The sequence below is a fragment of the Melanotaenia boesemani genome, chromosome 8 (assembly GCF_017639745.1).
Source record: "Melanotaenia boesemani isolate fMelBoe1 chromosome 8, fMelBoe1.pri, whole genome shotgun sequence".
NCBI classification, from domain to species: Eukaryota; Metazoa; Chordata; class Actinopteri; order Atheriniformes; family Melanotaeniidae; genus Melanotaenia; species Melanotaenia boesemani.
The window spans coordinates 5,173,227-5,195,587 of NC_055689.1; the positions used below are offsets into that span (position 1 = coordinate 5,173,227).

Consider the following 22,361-nt stretch of genomic DNA (forward strand, 5'->3'; position numbering starts at 1 on the left):
TCCTCATCTCTTCCCCCCCATCATTAACTTGCCGCACAGTGCCACCTACTTTCCACGATTCACCCGCCACCGTGGTCCACGCCCGTGCTTTCCTTGCGCCTGCTTCAAGCTGCCTTCACGTAACAGGGAAATATCGCCTTCAGAGATTTCCATTTTGTAAAAACAAATATATAAATAAAATTAAAAAGACCATTAGTTTATTTTATTCCATCATGTAGTGCATAAAATAGTCTCGGTTGATTGTTTGATACCCTTGTTACGCTAAATATCATTAAGAATGCAGAAATATAAGTGTTCATATATCTAAAGTACAGATTGTATCCGATGTTTAATCAGAGAACGTATTTCTGTTGGATTCATATCTACTGTTTAAAATTTAAGTTATATGTATCCCATTCCGGATTAAATGGTAATACCAATAATAATAAAAGCATAAAATATAAATGGTACATTTAAGAACATTTGGAATTATAGATGTGACATTGCTTTTTCCGATTGCTTTTGAATGCATCTTTAGTCCGGACCAGGGGGCGTGGGTTTGACCGGCTTTCTCGAGGCTCAGACACAATGAACCGTCAGACAGAGAGGGGCATGCACGTTGGGCCCGTGGTATTAGCCTGATATTAGCATATAATTATTCAGATTTGTGCCTTTTCTCCGATTTAGTAAGTATTTTTTAAACTACTGAAACGTTTTATGGCGGTTACGAAACTCAACTGGAAACAGCTTGTTCGTCGAGTTTGATGAAAAGGAGGTCCGGTTCAGAAAAACCTTGTCGTTAGCCCCAACTGTCGTAATTTTATTTTTTCAAGTTGGAAACTACGAAACTGAGTAGTCAACAATGTCTTTGACTGCTTCGTCTGATTATTTTGCTGCGGAGTGTTTGGTTTCGATATCTAGCGGTCCCGTTCTGCACAAACCCACCCCGGTCGCCCCCGCCAGCCAGCCTGCCATGGTGGGCCTTCTCCCCGGGGATCCCGACGGGTCGAGCGAGGACAGGGAAGTGCGAGAGACGATGAGGCTGGAAGGGACGAACATGATGACGGTGGCTGGCATCCTCACCGACTTGCACAGCAAGTTCCGTCCCATGTCGACCTACTCGGAGAGCAGCAACTCCTCATGCGGCGGTGAGAGCGGTTACACCACGTTGTCCGACCCAACCACCCCTACCATCACCCCCTCCGCTACGCCGGTGCCCGGACAACAGCAGCCGTTCAGGGGGGCAAGAGCAGTTGGGTCCCCCGTGAAGCGGCACCAGTGCACTTTTGACGGATGCGACAGAGTTTACGGGAAATCATCCCACCTGAAAGCACACATCCGGACACACACAGGTACGACAACTGTGAACGTACACAGTTAGCTAGCTTCAGACAAAACTAAACGTTGCTCCCTCTTTGTTTTTTTTCTGTATTTTGTCACTGCATATATACACATTTTATATATATATATATATATATATATATATATATATATATATATATATATAAAAATTGGGTGTTATTGCTGGGTTAAACAAACGTTAAAACGTTAAATGGCAGTTTTTGCCTCTTTTACCAGCGGTTTGGTGCAACAATGTGTCCACACAAAAAGTGGAAAAACAAAAAAACACGGAGTGACTCTGACAAAGAAGTAAACTAACAAAAGAACTGGGCTGGACGTTAAAACCTGTGACGAAGGTCTTCCTTCCCGCTGGATTTGCATATGAAATGAACGTAAGACGAAACCTTAACGTCGGGAGCGTTGAGTTCACAGTTGGACAGATTTGAGGCAGCAACAAGTGTGGGGGTGCTGGTTATTTCTTCTCAAGACACAACCCTTTACTCCTAGTTATCCTGTGAAAAGACATTATTATTGGAAGATGTTGTGAGGATGATATTTGCGTCACTTCCATGTATAATCAACGCATTTCTCGCCACAATGGTTGTTGGCTCAACAAATACTCTGCTGCACCTTAATTTACCCAACCCTTAAGGCAACTTCAACTCGCATCTAGACCGTGCAAAGCTTACTAAAAATCTATATTTGATCTTAAATGGGCGGGTCCATGCTGGAAAGTTGGAGCTGTACCGCTCCAGCTGAATTGTGCATGTTATTTTTAAATTAGGGGGGGTTATCAGCGTGTCACTGAGCAGGCGCAAATGGATTAAGGGCAGGAAACGGCTGAAAAGAAACTGTGATGGGAACGCCCACGGGGAGTTCTGTATCAACAACGTGGCCATGCTTTGTGATCCTGAAAATGGCACCGAGCATCCTATTTATTCACTTATCCTGGGTTTGACTTGTGTGGCCTGCAGGGCATCAAAGCTAAGACTAATCTAGAGTTTTTAACTTCTAGATGTGCTTAATTTAACTTTTAAATTGTTGACCTAAGAATGCAAGCTGAGATTTTTTTAACCAATAATTTGACAGAAACCTTTAAAAATCTTTATTAATTTAAAAATATGTGTATTATATTTGCTTCAAGCCACAAGCTTTTTTTTTTTTTTTTTATCCGTTCAGTTTTGTCCATGTAAAAAATGCCTGTATAAACTAAACATTTTTCACCCTAGTGAACCCAGTCCCAGAGATTATTTTTTAGGATGGTCTCAGTTGTCAGATTTTGAGGCTACAATTATGTGAAATTAATGTATCAATAGGTAAAGCACCATAAAACTTAATTTTTGTCTGCATATCATTTTCTCAAATCTTGGCTTTCAGGTGAAAAAAAATTACTGGCATCAAAACAAACACAACAGAAACTATTTACATATTTACACTTTTTCCTCCAGCTTTTATTGTATTTATGCTATTATTTACCTACTATTCTCACTAAAGCAACTCAGATAAATTTTTGCCCACTGCATCAAAAATGTCTTTTTGGCTTTATTCAAGCCATAGAGGACCATTATTTTTCTTCTTTTCAGACACACTTAAGTCCCGTTTCTACAGAGCAGTTTGGGCCCGTACGGTTTGGAAGATTTAGAATGGTCCAGTCAACGCAGGTGAGCGTTCCTGCTTTAAGTCGGACCGCCACTGGGCATGCGGTGTTGTTCCACGCACTTGTCGTGGGCAGTGGTGTTTTTTTTGTCCACCAATTGATGGGTTTTATGGTCAGAGAGCTGTAGCTCTGCCTTAACCGTACGCTAGCATTTTCCTGTGGATCTACTACTGATGGGGGTCCATAAAAGGTGCGGTATGGTTCAGTTGTATAGGCCTTTATAATGGAAACACAACAAAAAGCGTATTGGACCACACCGGCCCGAACTGAACCAGGCTGCTCAGTGGAAACGTGACTACAGAACTACCAACTTGTTGATCTTTTGCTGCTCCTGATTGGACGTTACTGTAAATTTAAGTTCTCCGATTTGTGGAAAGTTCGACAGGAAGTGATGTCATCATAATTTCCATGGCAAAATAAAGGTCTTCTAGATTTATAATAGTGACAGTGATCTTTTCTATTATGAAAATGGGATAAATAATGATGTTGTCATGGATCACTCATTGTAGATTTACAATATAGTCTCAGAATAAACACTGCAAACACTGGATTGTAAAGTTCCTTGAAGGGATGTCATTCCTGGAAAACCTCACAGAGTTACTACTAATTTTGATAATTGTTGACAATATAAGTGACAGCGCTCAGGGATCCCAGGGATCTAGTGGAGTTTAAAGAGTTAAGACTACTCTGGTGCTGTTCCTTTGATCATGTCACTAAAATGTCTAAATTAAGCTACATTAATGTAAAAGCTGTTGTGTACAATAGTCTAATTAAACTGGAGTTTCACTCAAATGCTTTCAGCTTCTCAAATAAAAGGGTTTGTTGCTTTTATTTTAAGTCACTGTGAAGTGAATATTTTTGCAGTTTTACTAAGATGTGTGTTGTGTGCTAAGCGTGGTGTTTCAGGCTGAATGAAGCAGTTGTTAACAGATCTCGCTTCGCTGCAGGTGAGAGGCCCTTCCCCTGCGCCTGGCCCAGCTGCGAGAAGAAGTTCGCCCGCTCCGATGAGCTTGCACGCCACACCCGCACCCACACGGGGGAGAAACGCTTCCTGTGCCCGCTGTGTGACAAGCGCTTCATGCGCAGCGACCACCTGATCAAGCACGCCCGCCGCCACCCCGACTTCCAGCCCTCCATGCTGAGACGCAGCAAGGTTGCATCTTCAGCTTCGGATCAAACCATGTGTAATTAATAGGGTTTGAGTCGCAGGTGTCTGACCTACTAAGATTGAGAGAATTAGGGGAGGTCAGACTGGTATTTAGTTAACCAGCTACATTTAAATCCAAACGATTGTGATTTCAGCCTTGCTGTGTTCTACTCCAACATGTGCATATACGCAAACCAGTTCTCACATGGCAAGATTTTACACAAATGACTAATTAGACTACCTTCTCCCCTGGTCGGAGCAACAAGGGTTGGGGTTAGACAATGTTCCCTTTTTCATTCCAGTCATTGTTTCCTGAAGGCAACACTTTTTGGACCTATCACACGTCCGCTTGCATCCCTGGTAGCACGCGTCAAAGCGTGTAGTGTTTATAAAATGTTGAACTGAAGCGAACCCTGAAAACTGTTGCATAGCTTCACAAAAGCCCAGCATAAAACACGATTAAACTAACATGCAAGGGAAAGTGACAAAATAATAAATGTGAGGATCGTTATACCCCATAGACGTAGAAGAATGCATTTAAATATAAGAATGTATTAACACTGAATCTAAACTTTTTTTTGTTGTTAATTTGTTGAATTAGAAAAGCCTAGCTTATCATTCAAGATACTTCATGCAAAATCTCTATAATAAACATTTATGTCCAAAACAACAGCCCTAAAATTTGCTTTGTACCACAATATTATTATATTTACAAGAAAACACAGCTGGCATATAAAATAAATTATTTTTTTAACCAAAATAAATCACAAAATACCTCATTTTTTATTACAGGTTTATGGCAGCACCGTTTTTTCTTTCTATTACTACTTACTCATTTCAGGATGTGATAAGTAAAATCACAAAACAGATTTCATGCAACCACATAACCTCGTTGTGAAACACTTTCACAAGTACCAGGGATATTTCTTTTTTCTTTTTTAAATCTGCACATTCATCATCAGCCAAAAGTCCTCCGGTTTCTTGTGATCATTTCATTTTATAGATCGTTTTTGTGCTGTTTAGTACCATTTATTTACTTTAAGTAATGTTGTGTTATTAGGTAGCTTGGCAAAGACTAGAAGCTTTTTCTTTTATTATTTAAGTTGTTTATTTTTAGGATTTAGTTGTGACACATTCCTTTAATTAATTTTAATATAGTTTTTCCATTTTTATTTCCAATTAAACTATAGATCAAACATTGTTTTTGCCAGAAAGTGGATCAAATTTCACTGTAGAAGAGCAGTTTGCACGGGGCTCTGAAGGCTAGGTTAGTGATCATCCACAAAATTCTCACACATAATATGCAGCAGTATTATGTCTAATCTTGATGCAAATGTATATAAGCTTTAAGCTTTTCAGTGTAGAGAAATGGTAATGCTACTAGCAGCAGAAGTAACGTGTGATGAATCGTAGTCTTTATATTAGGGGTAAGAAATGCTTGATAGGATGGCATTGCCTGTGTGAGTTGGTGTGTATGTTAGAGATAGAACTGGGGAAAGTGTGTACGCAGTGGAATTAAAATGTCTTTTTCTTTGTTTTTTAGAGGGGGGGTGACATGAGGTGAGCTCAGTTTTCAGCCTGCTGCCTTCATAAGTGAAAGCATTCACTTCACTGTTCTGGGATGTGGGGTCAGATGGGAGAATGTGGGAACGTTTCTCTTATTTCTTCTAACGGCAGAGTGACGACTTTTACAAGCTGAATTTCTAAAAACCCTTTACAATAAGATGGTTTTTGAGGAAAACTAAATTAGGCCAAAACTTTGTTTATGGACATTTTAATCACCAACAAGATGGTTATCAATGTTATCACTTCTATCTGAGGAAAATATTATGAACAAAAGAGGATTTATTTGACAATAATTTGTCATGTTTACCAAAATATTCTTGTTTTTAAGACCACATTCATACTGCAGGCAAAATTTACCTAAGTCTGACTTTTTACTTTTTTTCTTCTTTTCTTTTTTTGATAGTCTGAATAGTACAGTTTTTTTTTTTTTTTGTCCTTCACATTCAGCCCAGTTCACTTTCATGTGTGGTTGAAAATCAGATCCATATCTGATGTCTTTCAAAGCATCCTCAATCTGAAATATTGTCTATTTCATCCAAGTTTTACATCGTCAAAGCGAGACAGACATCACATTTCCGCGCCAGAAGAAGCGGAAACGTGGCATGCTGGGTCACGCGGGAGTCTGATGGCAGATGCACCTGTTAAAGACTGATCCAAGAAATAATGGGCAAAAAAAATTTAGGTCTTAATTAGACCCCTTTTAACTAAGTGTTAAAATACAAAATTAATTAAAACAAAAATCATCTCCCTATATGCTCCAGTTGTTACCATGTGATGTCAGATTTATTGCAATGCAAAAGGTATCCACCAGGGGGCAGAAGACAGGTCTCAGATTGGATACAACAGGGTTTCAAACAAAGTTTTTACCACAAAGTGATGGAAAAGGCCTCAAATATGATATGCAACAACTTAAAGGGTTAAGTTATAATGAAACAACCACGTATTGAGTTGTAAGACTTGCAGTGTGAATGTAGCCTAATTTGAGTGCATGTACTGTATAGTCCAGGTCTGATTTCTCTTAACTGGTACCCACACCGTTTGGCCCACTCATGGATATATTCCTTTTATCTCAGTGGCAACACTTCAGGAAATTCTAAAAGCCTTAATCTCACATCAGAACTGCTTTGCACCATGTTTACAGTCAGACCTTTTGTGAGTGTATCACAGAAACTCATGCAATATGGCACTTTTTTTCCAAAAGGTGTGTTTGGCTGAAGAGTGTAAAGGTTACTGTTTCTACATGCAAGCACTGTGGACCTTTGCTTATATGTTTATAACCAATGGTTTGTTTAAAAAAAAAGAAAAAATGTTTTGTTTAGTTTCGTTGTTTACTTTAATGTTTGCTTAGTTATCCAGGACATCTTTTGATTTTTAGCGTTTTTATTTTTATTTTTTTCCTAGATTGACCATGTTTCATTGTTGTTCCAGATCTATTGACTGTCTCTTCCAAACTAAGATCAAAGACAGAAACTGCAGATGTCTTCCTCTTTTATGTCTAACCATTTTGGTATACAGCCGCAGTTCATCATTGCTTCCATTTTAATGGGAGCTGCTCTCATTCAAGCGAATGCAGCGCTTTGAAGTTTTCTACACAACTTTTCTCTGGAAGTTCAAACGTTTTTGGTTGCTGCTGGCAGTGGCCTTCAACACCTGGACTGTTTTTCACTAAAGGACAAATGCAGTAATCTCGTGTATTTGTTTTCATATGGAAATCTTTACTTTCGTCTGATCACAGATGGAAGCAGCGCCGGATTCTTTCAAAGCTAAATCACAAAATACCTCACTTTTTTCTTTTTTTTTACAGTAGCTACAGATTCCATCCAACCTGTCTGACAGAAATGTTTCTTTTCAATGGTGAGATGCTCTGTAATTAACTATATGCAACATTTTTACTACCTGTGTAGCAACAGATCTCCGTAGTAAATGGATATATCCTCTACTTGCTACTTTATTTAGTCTATTTTTTCAAAAATAGAGGGTTAAACCCAACTGCTGGCTGGGGTACAGGCTGAAAAGGGGCATTTAAATACAAAGTATAAATAAATACATGTAGACTGTCATTTAATTAAACATGCTGGTTGAAAAGTTCAGTCAAAATCTATTTCTTCATATCATCAAATGTGGCTTGTAACAGCAGAGCATTATTTTTTTGTTTTTGCTAAGCTGCCCCATTAAGTGGAGGGAAAAGCCACACTAATTCAGATATGCACACTGTACAGATGTGGATGTTTTTTCTTAATCAATGGCTAATTTTTTATAAAATTTTATGTAATTTTTAAACTCCTCTTATCAAAGCTTTAGTTCAGAGAAATAGGAGGAACTGTGGAACTAAGTAATTGCTGCATCATGCTGTTTTTTATATTTATATTCTCAGGCGTCTTAAAATTTGAGCATTGGAGTTTCAGCATTTCCTGTGTGACAGCGACATATAAGCGTGTTCTTATTTCTTTATTTTGCTGATTAATTTATTATGTATCACAACCGTATCATTTGTGTGGTTCAGTTGTTATTTTCAGAACCTTTTTTTGTGATATGAAACAGTACTAATATTAAATGGATCCAATGTCTGCTGGAGTATTGCTTTTTTTTCCCTTTTTGTCAAAATAAAAATTCTCAAGTTGATAGCTTAAATTTTATGTGTTTCTTCTTATGCTTGAAATGTAAACTGGTGTTACAAAAAAAAGGAAGTGTGGAAATGTACTAAAAGTGACTCCAGTCAGAAAGCATCAAACATGGTTTTTCTTCTCTTACTGAAAAATTAAACAAAAGATGAGTTCATGTATGTAACAGAATTGTTTGATCAAATCTGCCTTCATGGACCAGAAGCTAGCTCTGCTCTTAAATGGTTACTCCTCTAGTGGGCCTTCCACCGGCCACAGCTTCACCTTAACACAAACATCTAATCAGCCAATCACAGGGAAGCAACTTGGCTACCTGGATGAGCTGCACTACCTGAGCCAGTTGTGTGGTTGTAGACTCCGTCTCATGCTACCACTAGAGTGAAAGCACGGCCAGCATTCAAAAGTGACCAAAACATCAGCCAGAAAGCAGAACTGAGAAGGTGTCTGTGGTCACCACCTGCAGAACCACTACTTTATTAGGGGTGTCTTGCTAATTGCCTTTAATTTCCACCTGTTGTCTGTTCCATTTACACAACAACATGTGGAACTGATGGTCAGTCAGTGTTGCATCCTAAGTGGACAGTTTGATTTCACACAAGTCTGACTGACTTGGAATTACACCGTGTTGTTTAAGTGTTCCCTTTATTTTTTTTATTTTATTTTATTTTATTTTATTTGAGCAGTGTATATGGAAAATATTGGGAATATACCAGTATGTATATATATATATATGTATACATACATATATATATATATACATATATATATATATATATATGTGTGTGTGTGTGTTATTGTTTTTTTTTTTTGTTTGTTTTGTTTTGTTTTTATTATGTTTTTTTGTAAAATGAAAAAGACTGAATTAAATAAATAGTAAGAAAAGTCAATTCAAAGCAATTCAAAACATCAAAAATTTTAACTGCACATGTGAGACACTGACTTGCACAAAAAAGAGGAAAATAAAGTGAATAACGTTTGAATGAAATCATTGTGACTTACATTCCACCTTATCACACAGTATCACTCCTTAAGTCAATGCATGCACAGTTTGAACAAACTTTATGTATAACTTTGTATGTAGTTGGTTTTCTCTCTTCTGGTCTTTTACCCTCAATCTGTTTTATGTGCTTACTGCTTATATTGTTTAACCTAAATTATACAGCATAACCCTGAACAGTCTTCAAGGTTGGTTTTCTAAAATTAAAAGCTCCGTTACCCTCCTCCTTTATCCGGCTTGGGACCGGCAAAGTGACACAAATGAGACACTTTGGCAGAGTTACTTAGTTTTTTTTTTATTTTATTATTTTTTTTAATAGTTTTTTTCTTTTATTTAGTTTTTTTATTCTTTTTTAAATTATTGATTTTATTGTAGTATAGATTTGAGTTTGTTTAGTTTTCTGTTTCCTTCTGTTTCTTTCCAAGTTGCTGGAGAAAGCTGTTTTATCCAACTTCAGGCATTTTTAAATGATCTTAACAATGTCTGCTAGACAGGTTTTTAAAAAAACCATGGCATCTCGTATCACTGCAGACAATATACTGATATACATCCCTCTGAAGCGAATCAGCCAGACTCCTAAAAACTCCTTGTTAAACTGTTTAGAAGATGTTAAGTCCTGGATGGTTAAAATGTCTTTTTAAATGAGGAAAAGACTGAAGTCCTGTTGCTTGGGACTCCAGGCTACCACACTGTTGATCTTGATATTGGGCCTTTATACCAGTATACACTGCAATGGCTAACTGTTTCTTTAGAGTTGAGTTTAAGATTGTGTTGTTTGTTTTTAGATCTTTAAATCTTGTTTGAAGACTTATTTTTACTCATGTTCTTCAGCATTGGCCCCCATTTTAAGGATTAAATGTAATTTATTTAGTCCTAGGAGGCCAACAAGAGCTTGACAGTTTTCGACGTCTCGGTGGTGTGATGCTGGGTGGGATGACTCCTGTTGTCGTTTTATTGACAGTTTTCCCTGGTTAGTGTAAGCTTTTGGGAGAGTGGTGTAATGGTTGCTTGGCTGTGGTTGTCCTGCTGTTCAAAGTGTTTGTATTCCTTGTAACAAGGTTGGGGAGAGGACTGTAAGGATTCCGTTCTTTGGCGGTTTTTGGGACAGTTGTCCTGTCATTTGCACCTGCAACTATATCCCTTACTGTAACTATGTGTCTGGCTTGTCTTTTAACAGCAGGCAACATGGCGGTGTTTTTGTTTGGCAGTGGGACAGACATGTTCCTAACTGCCTGCAACCGTTTCACGGCACGCGTCTCGGGAGTATCATACCGGCCTAATGGTTTTCCTCTCGGAAGTGAACTAAGATGCATATTTGGCTTGATGTTATCATTTAGAAGACGTTCAACATTAAGCCCATTCTGTACAGCCTTGACAAAATCAGCAGTTATATAATCCTTACGTTCTCTTTCCATTTCCTCACGCTCTTTTTCAGCTATCTGAATACGTTTTTCTTTTTCAATTCTATTCTGATTTTCTATAAATGTGCATCTTTCTTTATGAAGTGTCATATTTTCTAGACAATATGAATCACTAGTTTCTTTTTCAACTCGACGCTTCTTCTCTTGTTCAAGATTATATAATCTATCAGATTAAAATACCCTTAGACCTTCTAGGTATTAGTTTGTACAATATATATATGGAGAAATAAACAGAATGAAGAGGAAAAAATATAAAATAAAATACAGTATATATACTAAACAAATATAAATTAAGAAAAAACTGGCGTGACAGACTTCATAATATTGAATATATAATAACAATAGTATTTGTGACAGTTTATTGGTTGAAAACCTCTGAATGAATATCAGTGATATAAATTTGCCTTGCCTTGCCTTGCCTTCCCACCAAGTTTGGAGTCACTCGCACAAATCCCCTCAGACTAGTTCGTTCAAATACCATGCGTATAAAGTGAAAAAAAGGGGAAAAAAATGGACATACACTCCAAGATGGCGGGCACCCTGTTGCCATGGCAACATGTCTTCAATTGACTTTTTTGCTTGACTTGGGGTCCTACACCTGTGTGCCGAGTTCTGTCTTCCTAGTTCGAAGTAGACGTTCAGGACCCCATTCATTTTGGGATTTTTTCGCCGGGCTTGACGTGTGTGCCAAATTTCACAATTTTTCATGGGTGTTTAGGAGGTCATATTTGGCCTCAAAGCTCTCAGAAAAATAATTCCATACTTCGTATGGCTCGGACCCTAATAAACATTTCAACAACAATAGGGTCCTTCCGTACTTCGGTTGGTTGGGTGTGGGGGCACTGATGGGTGGTTTGTCCCTAGCCAGGACCGCCTCTGGGCAAACAACAGTGAAGAACAGGTCGGGAGGCCTCTCCATCAGCATCAGCCCCATTGAATCATATGCTGCAGATGGAGAGCCAACGGCTTTGGTCAGAAGAACAGTGACGAGTCACATACAGAGCTTCTTCTGTTCCGTCACTCCTGACATGATTCAAACTATTCGGGGATTTTGAAACATCTTTTTCACAGTAATGGCAAAATCTTTCCATTCGTTTCCTTTTCCTTTCCCCCTCCGACATACTGCTTTTTAAGGCAAAAAAATTGAGCAAAAAAATAAATAAATAAAAATAAAATAAAATAAAATAAATAAATAAATAAATAAACAATCAAATTACTCCAAACTTAGGCTATTAATTCTCTGCAGAAGAAATCCTGAACCACTTTCTTAAAGGTCTGGGGAATAAGATGTTTAATGGGAGGGAAGGAGGTAGTGTCACTGAGTACTTGAAATGACTGCAATGCTGTGACCAAAAAAGGACAAAAGAAGTTAAATATGTTAACTATATTTATACATATGTTAACTGTATAAAGAGTGGTTTACTCAGTGGGGTCACTCTAAATGTAACCTCATTATTATTATTTGTAATTGTTATCCTTTTCAAACAATTCTGAATATTTAAAAAACCTTTTTTTGAACAGTGAACAGTAAATCCAGAATAAGTACAACAAGTACACAATGTCATAAAAATTCTTAAATTCATGAAAATTCCTGACATGGACTGCAGGCCTTTAGATGGCATGAAATAATTCACACACACTGTAGCCACAATGACAAAAAAGAGCCAATTTTTCTGAAAAGAACTGCACAAAATATAGTCATTATATTAAGAAAGTAATTTGTTTGGAAACTGACGATGACCGTCATTATCTCGAGATTATAGGAATTGTTTTCTTAAGATAACAGAATCATTTATGTTGTACAGTTTAGTTCTTTTTACAAATTAGGACAAAACAAGGAGTCTGTTTTTTAGAATTCATAAAGCCATTGGTCAGATTAGAATAAAACATTTATGTTTCAATTCACTATTATATATTCCGAGCACCTGAAAGCAAATAAAATCAAATTAAAATGAAAACTATTTATCCCAGAAGAAAATTGCAAATAGGGACCATTACCACTTAAATTAGGTGCTAACTGTATATTTTTGAGCTCACCCTGATCTTGAGAAAACAAAACTTGTTATGTCGGTGGTCCTCTTGAGAACATTTCTCTACACAATGATGAAATATGAACTAATCAAGAGAAACAAGCTAAACAAACTCAAAATGACAAAACAATTAAATTGTGATCTGGAGATAAAGACATTAAGAATAAATAAATACAGTCCTGACTTTTCTAGGCTTCAATCAATTTCAGTGTAACCACGTGACTAAAGACAATCCAGACAATTTTTCCAAAAAAAAAAAGAAAAAGTATGTTTTGTAGAATGGGATATTAGTAGAATTTAATAGTAACTCAGTCCAGATGTGTCATGTGACATGGCACAGTCCGACTACTGTCCATCCACTTCAGATTTTACTGTTACTGCCAACAGAGAGAGAGTGGGGCCCAGGCTGACACCTTACGTCCTCAGACTGGGGTTCACGGCTGTGCTTAGCTGTGCGTCTGTCCCAGTCTGTCATCCCAGATGTTTGACATCTCCGTGTCGCTGAAGTATCCGGGCTCACCGGTGTAGTGTGTGGGGAAGAGCAACAGAGGCTCCACTGAAAATGCTTTCACGTCCCTTTGCTTATAATACTGCATGTACTCGTCTCTGATGGGACACAAGGGTGGACATATTACGTCTTATACAAAAACCTTAGACTGGTATTCAGGGCATCATAGTTAAAGATTTCATAGGTGAGACTCACTTGGGGTGTTTGTTGAACATGATCGGTAGGAACTCATCGACAGGCAGCATCTTATTCAGGGGTTCAGCCTGCAACAGCTTCTTGGCTCCGCTCAGGGACAGGCTGTAACCCAGTGTCCAGTAGGAGTAGCCAGGGTGCACCAGGTTTCTGACTCCCTTCACCCAGTGCTCTGGCTCCTTTATCTGCAGCCGCTTACGACCCACATAACTACAGGAAGACATGACAAATCAGCACTAAATCTTAAGGTGGAGGTGAAATTAGGAAAATGAGAAGAAAAACCTTGCTGACATCAGATCCCAGTCAAGCCCCACTCTCTGCACATTGTCCATTACAGCAGCCAACCGCCTGTAAAACCTAGGCTCAAATCTGACGTCATCCTCCAGGACAAACACCTGCTGTAGTTCCTGCTGCACCACCTAGGGGGCGACACACGGCAGCCTCAAGAGTCACTGAATCATTTCTGCAAAACTGAAAAGTGGCCCATGCACCACTCAAGTTTATACCTGCTTCCAGATGTTGAAGTGGCTGAGGAAGCAGCCGATCTCCCCTTTGGTCAGCACACGGTCTGAATAAAGGTCTTTGTAGCCGGGCAGCATGTCTATACCCATGGCCTGCAGCTGAGAGGAGTTCAAGGCTCTGTGGAAAAATGAGACAACAAATACATTTTTGTTTTCTTCATTAAATGTTTGTTTATTTCAGTCAGTTATTCCTACAGTTTTACAGCTCAAGAATGATTGTGGAAACATTAAAGGTACTGTGATTAAAACCAAAAAAAAAGGAGTTTTGTATTTCTTAATAGAGATTGTTAAGAAAACCTCAGTTTCTAACTGACTATAATGCATAGAATAAGTTACACAAGCATATTAGAGTTCAGACGATATGCCAAATGCCAAAAAATGCAGAATCTTAACTTTACTTCAACTTCAATATCCAATTAACCAATCACATGACAGCAACTCAACACATTTAGTCATGTAGACATGGTGAAGAGGACTTGCTGAAGTTCAAATTGAACATCAGAATGAGTAAGAAAGGGGATTAAAGGGACTTTGAACGTGGCATGGCTCCTGGTCTGAATGTTTCAGAAACTGACCAGGAGATTCTCATCATGGATGCAGCCAACAAACCTGCAACAACTGTGTGAAGCTGTCATGTCAATATGAAACAAAACCTCTGAGGACTGTTTCAAACACCTTGTTGAATCTATGACACCAAGAATTAAGGCAGTTCTGAAGGGAAAAGGGGGTCCAACCCGGTACTAGCAAGATGGACCTGATAAAGTGACAGACTAGTGACATGCAGCAGTTTGAACTGATGAATTAAAAAGATTCTACCAGTTTTCATCATTTAGATTAAAATATTTTGTTTGTAATAAATTAAAATCCAAGCTAAATGTGCATATCTTTTTCATTTCACCATTTTAACTTTTACTTCTAAAGCTTGAGTTTATCGAGGTGTTTAGACCACTGAATGCCCTACTTGCCATCCACGGCTTCAGTTAGCGTAACATTAATTCCAAGGACAGCCAGAGAACTCAGCATCCTCTCCCTCCGGTTGGCACGCCGCTTCAAATTAATCAGAAATATCTGAAAAGGGGAGAACAGCTGCTCACTGAGACACTTCATGTCTGGAAAAGAGTCACAAACTGTATCTTGTATCTGTACCTCATCAAATCCCATCTTCCGAGCTTCTTTAGCTGTAGTGTGCAAGTACTTTGAAGGCTCCATCATGTAGTCGACTGGAAATAAAGATTTTATATTCAGATTTTACGTGAGAAAAGTCATTTTCTCTTACAGTCTTTTCTTAAGGAATTGGTTGCATATGTTCAGCACAAACAGATGTTAGATGTTAAGATCTCAAATTTCAGAACAGACGGGTGAAGTGAGGGGCGGTTTTTGTCAGAGGAGTGAGGCATGTGTCATGGCTGCGAGAGCTGAACAGGACAAACATGCAACCATTGAGAAAAGACTGATGTTAAAAAGAGCTGTGGAGATGTCAGTCATAGGGTCAATCATGTTATTATATACACAGAATAAATACTTACTGAGAGCCTCTGTCAGTGTGTGGGTGAAACTCTCCTTTTCTTCCTCCAGAGTCTGGTCTTGTCTAAGGGGAACTGGTAAATATCCATAATGGTCTTTGTTGCACACATACATCTGAACGCCTGCAGCGGTGCACAGGAATGAAGACTTGTTGCATTTTTTCTCCCCAAATAATAGAATTTCAGAAATAATCTAGCTAGAGTGTTCTAATTTTATGTAAGAAACATCATCAGATGAACAATGACATAAAAATGCAAAAGCAGTGCATCTTCTTTTCAACTTTGCTTCAGTTCATGAGATTTATGGGTTTTTATTTATGTACAGTTCTCTTAAGGTCTTACTGTGGCTTTTCTGATGGGCTGACATCATGTCAATAGTTTGATTCATTTCTTTTTCGGCCATTCTGCTGTGTTTGGTTTATTGTCCTGCTTCATGAGCCAGATGGACTCACATTTGACTCTATAATACTTTGGTATCCAGAGGAGTTCATGGTCCACTCAATGGGCTTCATTTACTAACCGTTAGGAAAATATTGGCTCTGAAGTCCAGACTTGTTCTTAGAACAAATCTTACAAACTCTCAGGAATACTCTTAGGAACATTTTCTGTTCTGAAGCGTGAACAAAGTCAGAGTTTGTATTGTTTTCTGCTCTTCAGTTCATTAGATACAACAATAAATTTACAATAATGTTTCTTGTCAGCTGCGATGGACTGGTGGCCTGTCCAGTGTGGGATAGGCTCCAGCTTCCCTGCAACCCTTAACTGGACAAAGCAGTACAGAAAGTAGATGGATGGAGGGTCAAATATATACCTAGATATCATAGATCATGTTCTAACGTCAAAATTTCCCTCAGTGGAAAAATAAACAATTTTTTATTGATTTGATTAATATTTTAAAAAAGTTGCAATCCAGAGGGGATTCATTTCTATTCCTGGTCTTCCTGAAACCATCAATGCAACAGACTGTGAACAAGCCAGATCCATTCCTTCAAGAATATCACCCCAGAAATCTCCAAGTCACCTGAGATTCCCACATCCCACATGAATGTGGTTTTTGATAATTAAAAATAACTACAATAGTGTTATTTTATTATACTGGTTAGGTTTCTCAGAAATGTCCTGACCTCTTTTTTCAGAACAACTTAAGAACAAATTTAAGAGGGTTTGTAAAAAGATCTTGGAGAATGAGGTCCTGTAGCTACAGAACAAGCCCAGATCATCATCCCTCCACCACTGTGCTGACTGCTAGTATGAGATGTTTGTGCTGATAAGCTGTTTGTTTTTTTCTGCATTCTGATCAAACATCTCTACTTTAACTTCTTCTGTCCAAAGGACATTGTTCCAGAAGTCTTGTATTTTGTTCAGATGCAGCTTTGCAAACTTAAGCCGCGCTGTCATGTTCTTTTTAGATAGAAGCAGCTTTCCCCTCTGACCTTTTAAACAAGCCATACTTGTTCAGTCTTCTAAGTGGATTATTATGAACTTAAACATTTACATGCCAACGGAGGTCTGGAGAGTCTGAGATGTACTGAAGCTCTTGGATATGCAATTGCAATGCAATTTCTCTGATTATTGCATGGTCTGACTTTAGACTGAACTTGCTGGGACGTCCACTGCGTGGTTCATTGGCAGCTGTCTTGGATGTTTTCCATTTGTGAATAATCTGCTCTTTGTAGAATATTGGACTCCAAATAGTTTGGATTTCGGATGTATTTCCTCCTTAGTATTGTGTCAACAGAAACCCAAAAGCTCCAGATCAGCAAACTCTCAAAGCCTCTGCTCTAGCAAATAGTTTACACTGATGATGATCAATTAATCAAGTGCATTGATCAGCAGCACCTGGCTGCTTCTCTTTAGTCCTGTGGAAGAAGTAAAGGGTAGACTTGTTGGGGCTCTTGCACTGCTTCTGCATTTTTGGCTTAACTTTTGTTCAGTAAATACTGACATAATGTCATCATTTCTTGTTCTTCTGATGCTGCATTCAACACATTTCAGGACCTGATAAGGACCTGATGAGCTTTTAATATTTACTGATATGAAAAACATTAGAATTGTGTAAATCTAATTGAGGATTTATTTGAATCTGTGGAGTATTTCCTGCTGATTTCCAGTGACTGCCACTTGACCAGTATTGTTAAAGTCACATAGGAAAAAATCTGACCTGCTTTCCTTGCAGAGAAAGCAAAGGCTATGATGTCATCTAAATGGTAAGGGTACTCAGGATGAGGAGGGTAGAAGGCCAGATCTCGGCTGGCTTTGCGTCTCAGATCCAGCAGGTAGGTGGAGTGCACCATGGGGACAGCAAAGCAACCCTGTTGCTCCCTCTTATGGATGGGAATATACTCCGGAGTTCGTCTGTAGTAGCCCTTTGTGTTCATTCAAATAATAATAATAAAAAAGATTTTTCAAAGGTTTTCATTGAACATTCTGCACAACCAGCTTATTCAGTAGACTGTGTTTACCTGGGGAGTTATGCCACACCAGAAATTGGAGTAAAGGCTTTTTGATTCCAACATGGGTGCCACGATGGTTAAGTTCTCTGAGATCAGGTCAGTTAGGACATGGCGGTTTGTTAGTAAGTTGTCGCTGTCCACAAACTGACAACAAACAGGTAACATAAACAGATTAGTTTAAATCTGACACACAGTAACTCAATAAAACAATCAGACTTATCTTCATCTTTGACTGTCTCACCAGTATATAGTCTGTCCAAAGATGCTTGGCAGCTTTTAGAGCCGCCTGCTTTATCTTCATCACATGGGTGAACCGGGAGCTGGACCAGTGTTTTGGTCCCTCCTCATCTTCATAGGAGCTGAGGATGAAACAAAGGAACAGTCCTATTACTCAGGTACAGGGGTGTACATCACAAGTTTGATCAGGATGCAACATTATAGTTATTCAATGGAAGGCCACTTTATGTTTGCCAATATAAATTCTGCCATGATACCATTTGGATGTCATTCAGGATCTAGTGATCAATGTGGGATGATGTCACATGCTGATTTAATTCAGTAGTGATAGTGATCTTTTTATTACAAAAATGTGATAAATAATGGCGTTACTATGCCTCACTCATTGTGGATTAACCATATAGTGTCTCTGAATAAACATTACATTTTGTGGCTGGACGGGATATAAATACCTGGAAAATTTCCATAGATTGCCTAAAGGGTAAGTTATCCATCACAATTTACCATACAGAGTTACACACCACCGTTTCTGAGAAACTGTTGCCAATGTAAGTGATAGCGCTGGGTGTACAGTGTGTGAAATTACTTGCATCTAGCAGTAAAGATGGACTTTAAATTCCAAACAAAGTTGTGATCAGTGGCCCTCAGTGGCCAAACTTCCAGACATAAACATGTTTTCATCTGTGAGTGGATCTAGTGGCCTCAGGTGCAGCGATGACTGCACTGCAGGTAATTACTTCCCAACTGTGTACGCTGTCTTCTTCTATGATCCTTATATGGTGTTACTTATCCCAAACGGTGTTCTAGGATCTATTAAATAAATCTGCAGTTTTAAAGCTTAGAGAGTTCTCACGTCACACAGTTGTTTGTCCATTCAGAGACACTGTAGAAAAAATGGTTGCACAAATATGGCAGCTTTAATAGTTTATTCTAAGAGAATAAAAGACAAGTTATTTTAGTAAAGTGATTAGAAAACACACCAATAGAAACACAGTTTTTAATGATGTATTAAAATTTTCTGTCATTGACCTTTGACTTGATTACACACTGCATCTTTGAAATATTCACATCACATAAAATAAAAGTGTGTATCGATGTTCGAGATCGTTTGTTTGGATCAATTCTATTAGTTTATCACTGAATTGATGTATTATTACTAGGGCAGGCAACTGATTAAGATTTTTCATCAGATTAATCACAGTTTATAAATTAATTAATCATGATAAATCATCATTCGTGTCTTTGCCTGAAATCTGCCCATTTTTACTGTATTGTATCAACAGAAAGAGCCAATGCTCGCTTGGGTTTTTCTTCACATTTTTACATTAGATGATCACTTTAGTTGTAATGACCCTTAAAAGAAATATATCTCATTTGTGCCAGCCTTTTCCTGGTCAGTGCCCCTGTCTGGCCCTCCACCGGTCAGCTAGTTTGTTAGTGAAGGGTCCTGCTCTGATTGTATTTTAGAACCTGATCAATTTCTCTCACCGCAACCATGGCCCATAAACAATCAGACCTGTGTCTCCAACATGATTTAGAGAAGACGTCCCCTTGTTTCCTTTTGCTGTTTTACTCTCACTAGATATCTGAACTTGTTCTATCTTCATAGATGTGCATGGCTGTATTATCACTAGTAGATTTTACAGCTGTGTCACTAAAACCTCATTAATACTGAAAAGTTATATGAAATAAATGCAAACAACATCTAAATGAAATAGGTTGTTATCAACATTTTTCATTCTTCAGCTTCATGTGACAGTGACATGAATCTGATTGACACGAGACTGACGTGTCCAAGAACAATACTTTTGGTTAAATATGTGCTGGTGTGAACTATGAATCGCTAGTTATCTACTTCTCAGCTAAACGATAAACAAACGCAAAAAGAGAGATGGTGCTAACTACAGAAAAGCTGATTAGCTGATCACGACAGTCGTGGTATTTGCAGCAAGAGATGGAGGAGGAGGAGGAGGAGGAGGCAGCACTGGGCAGACACAGAGAGGACCAGGACAGTGACGTTTGTTCAAAACCACATGAAAAGTAAATAAATAAATAAATATGGGAAAAGTACAGGTGTTGAACTGTCTCACCAGGAAAAGTGTGGGTGTTAAAACATCCTCATCCCCCACGAGTGTGATGCCCTCGAATCCATCCATAGAGCAAGCTAGCTCACCGCCTCCATGTCTCGCCATCATAAATTACGGATGCTGCGCATGCATCAATGCATTAAACTTTTAATGTAATTAACTACATAAATTAGTTATCGCCATTAACGTGATATTTTTTTTAAATCATTAATTCTTACGTCTCCAAAAACAACTTCAGTTACGCATCCAGTGGAAAGACTTAGGGTCCAAAATGCAGGATGACAAGGCAGGAAGCAGGTGGGTGTAGGACAAGATAATTTAGCAAACGGTGCAGCAGTGGCAGAATAAAGACCAACAAGAACCAATGTCTAACCATAATAAACTTAAAATGGACTACGAGAAAAACTGTCAGGCTGCATGGACAGGTGAACGAGGATGGCTGAAGATCTGGCAAGGAACTAGAGAACCCAAGGAGCAAGTGAGACAATAAACAATGGTGAACAGAAATTAAATAAATAAATCAAGAGAAACCTAACAAGAACCAAACCAAAAACAAAAGCACACCCCACAGATCATGACAATAGCTTTGATTTTAGAGGCTTTATTTAGCTAAACTCACCTGGGTTGCTCCGTGGGTCTCCACTCCACAGAGTGATACAGGTGCTGAACTCCTCTGAGCCACTCCTGGAGGACGGCTGTGCTGTTGTCCACGCTGTGATCAGATGCTGCCCTGAGATCACACAGAACAGATCTTATTTGTCCAGTTCTTTCTTCCATTTATTAACCGATATAAAGCCTGACCTAGACGCTGAAGTTAAACATGCCTCAAAATTGTGCTGTCTTATATCAGCAACTTCCCATAAGTCTAAATTTTATTAAATATGCTATACATTTATTTTTTAAAACAAATCCAGAAAGATAAACACGTTTGTAAATTAAACAGCTACTACAAATAAATCTACCAGATGGCAATGCGGTTCTTTGGATAGTCCAGCCTTTCGATGCATCCCAAGAAGTAAGGCAGGCTGTGCTGTGCGTTGCGTGCGAGGATGGTGATCATTACTGTGGGCTTCAGAAAGGAGGACTCCCCCCGCGGAGCTGGTGGAAGGAGCCGATCAGCTGGCAGCTCTTCTGAGCTGCTGCTCAGGAACAAACATCCAGCCAAAAGCATAAAATAAAAACTGAGCACCTTGAAATCAAAATCCATATTTCCACCAGTAGAAAACTGCGTCTGTGAAGTCAAACTGGTATGTTTGAGGACGAGAGGTAGCCTCACACACACATGATAAAACACACATGAGAGACAGAAGAGAAATTACACAGATATGAGGAAGGTTAGTCTTTAAATAATAAAAGAAAAGCAGAGAAAATCTACTTATCATGACCTTATCTTTCATGTAATCTAACCTAATATTAACATTGATATTGTAATGGTTGGTTACATTCTGAGGTGTTTTATCTCTGATACGAATGTTTATAACTTTTGTTTTAACAGAACTCATCTGAATCAGTGTGTCCTTCAGCTAAGAACATCCAGCACATGGTGACAGATAAGATGGTGACTATGATGTGACACAAGCAAGAACCAGATGTGATTAAGAATAATAAGTTATCAGTCAGGTCTGTTGCATGAGATACACGCCTAAATACAATATTCACACACATTGTACAGCACACCCTAATCTACTGTGTGAGCAGTGGGTGGCCTGCTTACGTCTATCACTGGCCAATTACGAAGTTGCGTGTCAAGCCATCCCATTGCACGAGGCAATCTCCTGGCCTAAGAAGACAAAATGTGATGACATCCATTGTTCGGGGCTCAGCTGGATGACCAGTCTTCTGAGCCCAGCGCTGCATTGCTTTACCTGAATTAAAACAAATCTTTGCTGAATTATCAAGAGATTCTCTCTTGTCTCTTCTCTATCTATCTATCTATCTATCTATCTATCTATCTATCTATCTATCTATCTATCTATCTATCTATCTATCTATCTATCTATCTATCTATCTATCTGTCTGTCTGTCTGTCTGTCTGTCTGTCTGTCTGTCTATCTGTATAAATAGATTGGTTTATTTATCCA

General features: G+C 38.6%; 2 protein-coding genes across 4 annotated transcripts; one reads left to right on the forward strand and one right to left on the reverse strand.

Annotated features, from left to right (window-relative positions):
* Nucleotides 1–571: 571 nt before the first annotated feature.
* On the forward strand, nt 572–8,659 carry zgc:153115 (uncharacterized protein LOC768186 homolog). The gene is made up of 2 exons (XM_041992845.1): nt 572–1,331; nt 3,925–8,659. Exons 1-2 carry the CDS (start codon nt 842–844, stop codon nt 4,167–4,169), a joined length of 735 nt encoding a protein of 244 aa, XP_041848779.1. The 5' UTR covers nt 572–841; the 3' UTR covers nt 4,170–8,659.
* A 3,861-nt stretch (nt 8,660–12,520) lies between these two features.
* On the reverse strand, nt 12,521–22,136 carry colgalt2a (collagen beta(1-O)galactosyltransferase 2a). Of its 3 annotated transcripts, XM_041992799.1 has the most exons (13): nt 21,995–22,136; nt 21,243–21,419; nt 20,900–21,010; nt 18,198–18,315; nt 17,966–18,100; nt 17,665–17,869; nt 15,507–15,626; nt 15,127–15,200; nt 14,942–15,048; nt 13,966–14,098; nt 13,742–13,878; nt 13,463–13,669; nt 12,521–13,365 (listed from the first exon to the last, which is right to left on the reverse strand). In XM_041992799.1, exons 2-13 carry the CDS (start codon nt 21,338–21,340, stop codon nt 13,206–13,208), a joined length of 1,605 nt encoding a protein of 534 aa, XP_041848733.1. In that variant the 5' UTR covers nt 21,341–21,419; nt 21,995–22,136; the 3' UTR covers nt 12,521–13,205. The 3 variants fall into 3 exon arrangements, with proteins under 3 accessions (XP_041848733.1, XP_041848732.1, XP_041848731.1); XM_041992798.1 differs by lacking the exon at nt 21,995–22,136 and having other exon boundaries at nt 13,751–13,878; nt 21,243–21,680; XM_041992797.1 differs by lacking the exon at nt 21,995–22,136 and having other exon boundaries at nt 21,243–21,680.
* Nucleotides 22,137–22,361: the final 225 nt, after the last annotated feature.

Excerpts from the sequence above, each read along its gene's own strand:
- zgc:153115 (XM_041992845.1), top strand. The coding sequence starts at position 842 with ATGTCTTTGACTGCTTCGTCTGATTATTTTGCTGCGGAGTGTTTGGTT. Across the intron at positions 1,332-3,924 it reads ACACATCCGGACACACACAG|GTGAGAGGCCCTTCCCCTGC; the intron begins GTACGACAACTG and ends GCTTCGCTGCAG.
- colgalt2a (XM_041992797.1), bottom strand. The coding sequence starts at position 21,487 with ATGGATTTTGATTTCAAGGTGCTCAGTTTTTATTTTATGCTTTTGGCT. Across the intron at positions 18,316-20,899 it reads AGACCCACGGAGCAACCCAG|CTCCTATGAAGATGAGGAGG; the intron begins GTGAGTTTAGCT and ends TTTCATCCTCAG. Across the intron at positions 13,670-13,741 it reads TGGGATCTGATGTCAGCAAG|TTATGTGGGTCGTAAGCGGC; the intron begins GTTTTTCTTCTC and ends GTCTTCCTGTAG.